Source organism: Neomonachus schauinslandi, chromosome 4, assembly GCF_002201575.2.
Source record: "Neomonachus schauinslandi chromosome 4, ASM220157v2, whole genome shotgun sequence".
NCBI lineage: Eukaryota > Metazoa > Chordata > Mammalia > Carnivora > Phocidae > Neomonachus > Neomonachus schauinslandi.
In genome coordinates, this window is record NC_058406.1 from 100576053 (window position 1) to 100586622 (window position 10570).

Here is a 10570-nt window from a genome sequence, read left to right on the forward strand (position 1 = left end):
AAAGAGCCGAGATGCCCTTCAACAGATGAATGGATAAAGAAGATGTGGTCCATATATACAATGGAATATTACTCAGCCATCAGAAAAGATGAATACCCAACTTTTACATCAACATGGATGGGACAGGAGGAGATTATGCTAAGTGAAATAAGTCAAGCAGAGAAAGTCAATTATCATATGGTTTCACTTATTTGTGGAACATAAGGAACAACATGGAGGACATTAGGAGAAGGAAGGGAAAAATGGGCCAGGGGAGCTCTGGAGGGAGAGATGAAACATGAGAGACTGTGGACCTGAGAAACAAACAGGGTTTTAGAGGGGAGGGGGGAGGGGCGATTGGTTAGCCCGGTGATGGGTATTAAGGAGGGCACCTACTGCATGGAGCACTGGGTGTTATACGAAAGCAATGGATGATGGATCAGTACATCAAAAACTAATGATGTATTGTATGGTGACTAACATAACATAATAAAATTTAAAAAATAAATGAATGAATAAATAAATAAAGATAAAGTTTGTACAGAATGATTATGATTTAGGAGATTGACTCAGGGTTTAAAAACCTTCCAGGACCAGATGCCTTCATGGACGAGTTTTACCAAAATTTTAAGAATTAATGCCAACCTTTCTCAGACTCCTCCAGAAAAATTGAAGGGGAGGGAACACTTTCAAACTCATTCTGTGAGGTCAGTATTACCCTGATACCAAAGCCAGGTAAGGATACTATAAGAAAAGAAAACTGTAGACCGATATCCTGATGAATATTGAAGCAAAAATTCTCAAAAAAAATATTAGCAAACCAAACCTAAGAACTCATTAAAAGGATTACACACCATGACCAAGTGGGATTTCTTCCTGGCATGCAGGGATAGTTCATCATATGCAAATCAAATGTGATACACCATATTAGTGGAATGAAAGACAAAAATCATTAAACTTCTCAACAGATGAAGTAAAAGCATTTGACAAAATACAACATCCTTTCATGATAAAAACCCTCAATAAGTATAGGAGGAACATACATCAACATAATAAAACCATATATGTTACCCACGGTTAATATTGTATTCAACAGAGAAAAATCAAAAGCTTTTCCTCTAAAATCAGGAACAAGACAGGGGTGCCTGTGTATTTTCCTCATTCTTATTTAACATAATACCGCAGTCCTAGCTAGAGTAGTCAGGCAAGACAAATTAAAAGGTATCCAAGTCAGAGAGGAAAAAGTAGAATTGTCATTGTTTGCAGATGATGTGATCTTGTATATTGAAAATCCCAAATTCTCAATATATTGGATTTAATCAGTTGGAAAAAGAACTATTGGATGTAGTCAATGAATTCAGTAAAGTTGCAGGATCTAAAATCAACACACAAATCAGTTCCTTCTCTATGCACTAGCAATGAAATATCTGAAAAAGAAATGAAAATATCCATTCACCCTAACATCAAACACAATAAAATATCTAAGAATTAGTTTAGCCAAGGAAATAAAAGATTTAGACAATCAAAATTATAAGTCTTTGTTTAAAGAAATTGAGGAAGACATGAACAATTGAAAAGATATTAACTCTTCTGATCAGTGATTGTGAAATATCATTAAAATGGTCATGCTCCACAAAGCCATCTCTCGATTTAATGCAATCCCTATCAGAATTCCAGTAGCATTTTCTACAGCAATAGAATAAATCCTAAAATTTGAATGAAACCAAAAAAGACCTTGAATAGCCAAAGCAATCATTAGAAAGAAGAACAAAGCAGGATGCATCACACTTCCTGATTTCAAACTATCCTACAAAGTGATAATAATTAAAACGGTATGGTACCAGCATAAAAATAGACACGTAGATCAGTGGAACAGAATACAGGACCCCACAATTAAACCTCTACATACATTGCCAACTGATACTTGATAAAGGAGCCAGGAACATCCAGTAGGAAAAATGTAGTCTTTTTGGGCAAATGATGTTGGGAAAACTGGATAGCCACGTGCAGGAAAATGAAATTGGGACCCCTACCTTACTTCACTCACAAAAATTATCTCAAAATGGATCATAAGACCTGATGCCATAAAACTCCTAGAAGAAAACGAGGGAAGAAGTTCCTTGAGATTGGCCTTGGCAGTAATTTTTTGTGGAGGACACCAAAAGAACAAAAGTAAAGGAAAAAAAGCAAAGATTTATGCGATCTGAAGAGAAACCAAGAAAGATATGTATCATATCATCTCACTGATACGAGGAATTCTTAATCTGAGGAAACAAACTGAGGGTTGCTGGAGTGGTGGGGGGTGGGAGGGATGGGGTGGCTGGGTGATAAGACATTGGGGAGGGTATGTGTTATGGTGAGTGCTGTGAATTCTGTAAGACTGTTGAATCACAGACCTGTACCTCTGAAACAAATAATACATTATATGTTAAAAAAGAAGAAGAAGATAGCAGGAAGGGAAAAATGAAGGGGGAAAACTGGAGGGGAGACGAACCATGAGAGACTATGGACTCTGAGAAACACTACATCAAAAACTAATGATGTAATGTATGGTGATTAACATAACATAATATAATAATATAATATAATAAAATAATATAATTTGTGATTATATATGTGTGTAATATAATAAATATATATAAATAATATAAATTATATTATAAATTATAATACAAATTATATAAATAATATAATTTGTGATTAACATAACATAATATAATAATATAACATAATATAATAAAAATAAATAAAGTCCCCCCCAAAAAAGTAAAGGAAAAAAAATCAGTAAGTGGGACAACATCAAACTTAAAAGCTTCTGCACTTCAAAAGGAAAAAACAAAATGGAAAGGCAACCTACAGAAGGGAAGAGAATATTTGAAAACCGTATATTGGATAAGGGGTTACTATTCAGCATTTACAAAGAACTTGGACAACTCAACAGAAAAAAAAGTCCGATTAATTCTTCCAAAGAAGATTGTACAGATGGCCAACTGGGACATGAAAAGATGCTCAACATCAGTAATCATCAGGAAAATGCAAATCAAAACTACAATGAAATATGACCTCACACCTGTCAGAATGGCTATCATCAAGAAGACAAGAGATAATAAGTATTGATGAGGATGTGGAGAGAAGAACTGTGATACACAGTTGGTGGGAATGCAAACTGGTGCAGTTACTATGGAAAACAGTATAGAGGTTCCTCAAAAAATTACAATTAGAGCTATCATATGATCTAGTAATCCCACTTTTGGGTATATATTCAAAGGAAATGAAAACAGGTTATCAAAGAGATATCTGCATTCCCATGTTGATTTCTGCATTATTCACAATAGCCAAGATATGGAAACAACTTAAGTGTCTGTCAACAAATGAATGGATGAAGAAGATGTATACACACACACACACACATACGTCCCTTAATGTGGAATCTGAAACTAAAAAAAAAACCCAGAATGAAATGGTGGTTACCAGGGGCTGGGGTGGCAGAAATGGTAGAGATAATGTTTAAGGGTACATAATTGCACTTACGAGATAACTAAGTCCTAGAGGTCTGATACACAGTGCAGGGACTACAGACAACAGAACTTTATTATAAACCTTAAAATTGCTAAGAGACTAGGTCGTTAATTGTTCCCACCACTAGAAGGAGTGACAGTTATGGGATGTGATTGAGATGTTAGCTCATACTACAGAGGCGATTGTATTGCAGTATAAATGTGAAAATCAATATGCTGTACACCTTAAACTTACACAATATTATATGTCAGTTAATCTCAAAAAATAGACAATAACAAGTGCTTGTGAGGATGTGGAGGAATTAGAACACTTGTGATGATGGTGCGAATGTAAAATGATGGAGCTGCTATGGAAAACAGTATGGTGTTTCCTGAAAAAATTAAGAATAAAGTTACCATATGATCCATCAATCCCTCTTGTAAGAACTGTAGGCAGGGACTCAAACTGATATTTGTACACCCATGTTGCATTATTCACAATGGCCTAAAGGTGGAAGCAACCCAAGTGTCTGATGGATGGATAGATAAACAGTGCGGTATACAGTGAGCTATTATTCAGCCTTGGAAACCAGGAAATTCTGACACATGCTACAACATGGATGAATCCTGGGGACATTATGCCAAGTAAAATAAGCCAGTCACCAAAAAAAAAAACAAACCACAAGTATTGTGTGAACCCACTTAGATGAAGTAACTCCAGTAGATTCAAGAGGTAGAAAGTAAAAGTGGTGGTTGTAGGGGAGATGGGGAGAAGATGTTTAATGAGTATGGAGTGTCAATTTTGCAAGGTGAAGAGAGTTGTGGAGATTGATTGCATAGCAGTGTGATGGTACTTGATGCTACTGAGCTGTGAGCTTAAAAATGGTTACAATGGTAAATTTTATGTTAGGTATATTTTACCACAATAAAACATTAACAAAATGAAAGTTTTTGAGCCAAAAAAACCCCCTCAGGAGTGGATCATGTGAGTGCCTGGCAAAGGCAGTGACTGAAGCTAAGAGAGTGAGAAAAAGTAAGATTGCAACCTGATTGGCCAAAAAGGAAAGGAGTCGGGGCATTCACAAGAGTCCCTCTTCAGGGGTCTGAGTCCAGAGTGAACCTCACCTTCTGTCTTTTGCTCTTTTATTTTACCTCAGACTTGAATTTGGGAGGCGTCCTTTTATTTCCTATTGATGATAAAGAGTCAAGAAACAAAGGGCAAGATTTGGTAAGTAAAAAAACACCTCTTATCAGACCTAAATTTTGGCTCACATCACCTCCTCCTAAAACCTCTCCTGTTCCTGCTGGCCTCTAGTTGCATGGGCTGTCATAATAAAACACCACCCAAACTATACTTTCAGAGATCATTTCTATAGTTTGTTATAAAACATCACCAACTAGGTGGCTTAGAAAACAGATTAATTTGGGGCACCTGGGTGGCTCAGTCGTTAAGCGTCTGCCTTTGGCTCAGGTCATGATCCCAGGGTCCTGGGATCGAGCCCCACATCGGGCTCCTTGCTCCGCGGGAAGCCTGCTTCTCCCTCTCCCACTCCCCCTGCTTGTGTTCCCTTTCTTGCTGTCTCTCTCTCTCTGTCAAAAAATAAATAAAATCTTTAATAAAAAAAAGAAAACATTAATTTCTTCACAGTTCTGGAAGCTACTGGGCCAAGATTAAGGTGCTGGCAGGGCTGATTTCCTCTGAGGCCTCTCTCCTTGGCTTAGGGGTGGCCACCTGTATGTTTCCTCACACTGTCTTTCCTCTCTGTGTGCACATCACTGGTGTCTCAGTCTATGTCCAAATTTCTTCCTGTAAGCACAGAAGTCAGACTGGATCAGGCACCACCCTAATGGCCTCATTTTAATTTATTTTCTTAGGCCCTGTCTGCACACACAGTCACATTCTAAAGTACTGAGGGTTAGGGCTTCAACATAGGAATTTGAGAGGACCCAATTCAACCCATAACAAGCAGGTTGGGCCTCACACTCCACAACACTCCCTCCATCCTCCTTGCTTCTGTCCATCACAGCCCCTGGAACACTGTCCTTTAACTTGCTTGTTCTCGGCACATACCTTAGGCAGGCTTCTCCTAAGAGTGTGGACTCATCCTGTCGTTTTATCCTCAATACCTCACAGAGTATCAGCTTATAGGAAATGCTCAGGAAACACTGAATAAGAAAACATGACTCAGAACTCCAAGCATTTCATCATTTACTATGTGAAAAGTTGTGTAAAAGATTGTGTTTAGTAGCCAGCCATAAGCAGGGGAGAGGAGCTGATCCATAGTTCCCTCTGCCTATATTAAAATTCTCCTTTGAGGGCACCTGCGTGGCTCAGTCAGTTAAGCGTCCGACTCTTGGTTTCAGCTCAGGTCATGATCTCAGAGTCCTAAGATTGAGCCCTGCAATGGGCTCTGTGCTGAGCATGGAGCCTGCTTAAGATTCTCTCCCTCTGCCCCACCCCCCACTCAGGCTTTCTCTTTCAAAAAAAAAAATTCTCGGGGCGCCTGGGTGGCTCAGTCGTTGGGCGTCTGCCTTCGGCTCAGGTCATGATCCCAGGGTCCTGGGATTGAGCCCCGCTTCGGGCACCCTGCTCGGCGGGAAGTCCGCTTCTCCCTCTCCCACTCCCCCTGCTTGTGTTCCCTCTCTCGCTGTGTCTCTCTCTGTCAAATAAAAATAAAATCTTAAAAAAAAAAAAAATTATCTTTTTGCATCTGAAGTGTCTCTTAACTTAACCAGTCCTCTAGAATTCCTCTAAGATGTTTTATTAACGACACTTAACCTGACTTTCTCAAGGGCCTGAATTCATATTCAATTTAGAGCCAAATCTTACTGACTTAGTAAGTTAGAAAGTGGGCTGAAAGGGACATATATTTTCTTGAGGTTGGTGGTCTTTGTGGCTGACAGCAAAGTGGCTTCTGCCTGCTCATTTTTCCAGTCATTTCTAAAATGCTAAAAAATGTGAACAACACAGTGGTTATGGCACAGATGCTCAGAATCCAGTGACTCAAGAAAACTATTTACAACTGGTTACCATATGGTGGTAGGGATGTCAGTCCCAGACGCTCCCTTGACACTCTCTCCAGTCTCCCCCACTTAGGTTAGGACAGAGATGGGATGGGGGTTGGGAGCTGACTTGAGCATCAGCCAGAGGGCAGGATACAGGAACCTGTAAGGTCCTTTCTGCTCCTAAGACTGAAAAATTCTTTCTTTACCATTGAGAGCACTTAGGAAAGACAGCATGTTTTGGACGCTGGTTTTAACATACCTTAAAATGAAGAAGAAATGCTTGTGTATAAAGTTACCACAAAATAAAACAATTACGATAGAAGATTAAGTCATGAATTTGGTAGGACATGGTTCAGGCAGAGCCTCCAAAGAAGATGGAGACGAAGCCCCCTCTGTGGGCAGGTCACTTAGTTGACAGTGCAGCCTTCTTGGGTCATGTTAACCATGTGATGGCTGTTCCTCCTAGTTGGCCTTGATTGTGGCTCAGCACCGTGATCGCTCCAATGTCCTGTCTGGCATTAAGATGGCAGCCCTAGAAGAGGGCCTGAAGAAGATCTATTTAGCAGCAAAGAGAAAGAAAGGTAAGCTTTTCAGGAGATGACTTTCTGTTTCCAGGCATGTGATAGGATTTTTTTTTTTATGTTAATGTTAATCACCATACATTACATCATTAGTTTTTGATGTAGTGTTCTATGATGGTGAGAAATGTTAAGACCTCCTTCAATATATATGGTAAAGGTAAGCCCCCATATAAGAGACCACACAAGTGGACCACATCATCTTGATTAGCCTGTTTTTCTTTCCAGATCACTTTCATTATCTCTGTGGACCATCTCCCTGCACTGGGGTATTTGTGTCATGATTTTACAGATGAGGAAGCAGAAGACCAGAGATGTAGTAATCTGGTCAGATGCAATTGGGGAATGCTGTTTATCCTACCCCTTCCCCTCTTCACACCCAGGCCACAGTTCTCTGCCAAAAGTCAGAGTGAAGTTTTATTTCCAAATAAAACTCAGAGTTTGTTGAACTGATTGACCTGTTAAAGAATCTGTTTATTTTGGGGCGCCTGGGTGGGTCAGTCAGTTAAGTGCCTGACTCTTAATTTCAGCACAGGTCATGAGCTCAGGGTCGTGAGATCGAGCCCCGCCTCCAGCTCTGCACTGAGCATGGAGCCTGCTTCAGATTCTCCCTCTCCCCCTTCCCTCCTCCCTCTCTCTTAAAAAAAAAAAGTTTTTATCTCCAACATTGATCATATTCTGTTTTCATTGTACTTGCTTATTTCCAGAGCCTGTAGGTCTTTGTGTTTAATAGAATTACTTAATTTTTCCTATTATAGTCCCTCCCCAGAATATTTTTGACATTGTAATTTTATGCTTTGTGTGGGATACCCCATGATTATGTGCATTTTGTCTGTTGGAAACCACAAAGTGACTAAGAGTATAGTTTTATGTATATTTTATACTGAATCAAGTTTTTGATGAATGAAGACATAATCATCTATTTTTTTCCTCTTTAACAGCGAGTGTTCATCTTCCACGCATTGGACATGCCACGAAAGGTTTTAACTGGTATGGTACTGAGCGACTGATTCGGAAACACTTGGCTGCAAAAGGCATCCCAACTTACATGTATCCTTTTGTGATCTTACTAGTGTGTTCTCTCGGCTCAGAGAAAAGGTCTTGGATTTTCTGGTATCACTAATCAAGGTCAAGCCTTCTTCTGCCACATTTTTTACTCTGCCCTTCACCAGTGAGACAAAAACGAAGAAGTACTTTGTAACTTGTACATATCCAAGGAGATGAATACACCCAAGCATTTCTGGGTTCCAGCAGCTAGGAGTATATGGGGTGGGGAGTTCATTGAATAATTGTCATTTGTATATGAGGGGGAGTTCAGTGAATAATTGTCATTTGATAACATTGAATCTTTTCACATTAGGTCTCTAGAGATCCTTCAGGCCTGTAGACAAGGCTCTGTTCACTAAAGTAAACAAACAAATGAGAGAACTGTTTTACTTTTGAACCTATTCAATGTATTCTTAGGGTGCAGTGTGAAATTCTTTTTGACCACTAGGATATAATCTAGTACTGCTAGACTAGTATTTTCTTCTAATGATCTCCTTACTGTATCAGTTAGCATTGTTTGAACTATTACAATGAGTCTAAAAAAATCACTAGAAGCTGAACTGACCCCAATCATAAAGAAACTCCATCTTTTTACTTAGATACTTCGATACAGTGTTGTTTTTCATGACATGTAAATCACTGTAAAAACTTAGCAGAAAAGTCCTGTTTTGTATGCTTGTACAATTCAAGCAGTATCAAAAGAGTTTAATAGTGAGATAACAATAGCAGTATGAGTACTAACAGTATTGGAAGAATTTATGATATAGTGAAAGGGAATTAAGGCATGCTACTTTCAGAGTGAATATTTCAATAATTACTAAGCTAGAGAAGTAGCAGTTCTAGTAAAGTTGATTTTAAAGTGATGAAGTAGATCTTCCTTGACTCTGCTTATCAGCTATTACTTTCCTAGAAGCCAGGCAGCTCTTCTTCATCCACAGTCCTCTTCTTCCTCGGGACAGATGGTGCCTTAACAGTTGGCCAGTGTCACAGTCAGCATTCAGCAAGCAGTTAATATTTGCCCAGAGCTACTGAATTAGAGTGTTTCAAAAAGGAGTCCAGATCTGGTGGACCTCTGAGAAACTCTGTTTTCTGAATTCTCATTTTGTTCTCCAGGATGTGTTACTCTGATTTGGTACCTGTAATACAGGGATGCACACCTTAATTGGGAAAGTCCTCTGGCACTTTGCCAGGGCTCCAGTTTGCATAGTTACTTGCATAATAAATTTTGTCTGTAATGGTTTCATTGCTTTCTTTCTCCTCAATCCAGTTTTCTTCCCCTCCATCAGACTTACTCCTTTACAGAGGACTAGGCTGTGGATTAAGGAGAAATGAAACTGGTTGCTGTGGGAGAAGGAAGCACCTTCAGCCCATTTATGCCTTGGGAAGACAGGACTCTGCAGGGCAGATACTGAGAAGTGAGATTCCTGATCCAGATGAGTGGAGCCCTTCCTGCCCTTCTTTTCACACTGCTTAGCATCAAGCTCTAGAAGACAAAACATTGGCCTAGAGGCCTGTCAAATGTGACTTCAGAGAAACCAGAGGATCACCTTTCCCCCTTCCCACCAAATTGAATTCAGCTTAAAGAAATAAGGGAATTGTGGGAATGGCACAAAGCACAGAATGATGACTAGTGTTATTAGGGAGGGCAGGGGCTGAGAACTCCAAGGGAATGAGTCTTGGGGGGAGACACTATATAAACTGTGGCTTTTCCTACTTTTGTATATAAAGCCTTAGTCTTTTTTTTTTTTTATTCTTATGTTAATCCCCATACATTACATCATTAGTTTTAGATGAAGTGTTCCATGATTCATTGTTTGTGCATAACACCCAGTGCTCCATGCAATATGTGCCCTCCTCAATACCCACCACCAGGCTAACCCATCCTCCCACCCCCCTCCCCTCTAGAACCCTGTTTGTTTTTCAGAGTCCATTGTCTCTCATGGTTCGTCTCCCCCTCCGATTTCCCCCGCTTCATTCTTCCCCTCCCGCTACCTTCTTCTTCTTCTTTTTTTTTTTCTTACCATGTATTGCATTGTTTCAGAGGTACAGATCTGAGATTCAACAGTCTTGCACAATTCACAGCGCTTACCAGAGCACATACCCTCCCCAATGTCCATCACCCAGCCACCCCATCCCTCCCACCCCACCCCCCACTCCAGCAACCCTCAGTTTGTTTCCTGCAATTAAGAATTCCTCATATCAGTGAGGTCATATGATACATGTCTTTCTCTGTTTGACTTATTTCACTCAACATAATACCCTCCAGTTCCATCCACGTCGTTGCAAATGGCAAGATCTCATTCCTTTTGATGGCTGCATAATATTCCATTGTATATATATATACCACATCTTCTTTATCCATTCATCTGTCGATGGACATCTTTATAAAGCCTCAGTCTTAAGAGGCTGACTATCGGGGCGCCTGGGTGGCTCAGTTGGTTAAGCAACTGCCTTCGGCTCAGG

The 10570-nt window shown here is 39.8% G+C and overlaps 1 protein-coding gene across 5 annotated transcripts in view; it reads left to right on the forward strand.

The window, feature by feature from the left end:
• CHD1L (chromodomain helicase DNA binding protein 1 like) overlaps nt 1–9506 on the forward strand; it is an 84989-nt gene extending 75483 nt beyond the window's left edge. For all 5 annotated transcript variants that reach the window (XM_044914124.1, XM_044914123.1, XM_044914126.1 and 2 more), the window contains 4 exons: nt 4634–4704; nt 6949–7063; nt 8002–8110; nt 9003–9506. In XM_044914124.1, coding sequence (XP_044770059.1) covers nt 4634–4704; nt 6949–7063; nt 8002–8110; nt 9003–9078 — 371 coding nt within the window. In that variant the 3' untranslated portion in view covers nt 9079–9506. The remainder of the gene's footprint in view (nt 1–4633; nt 4705–6948; nt 7064–8001; nt 8111–9002) is intronic.
• The last annotated feature ends 1064 nt before the right edge of the window (nt 9507–10570 follow it).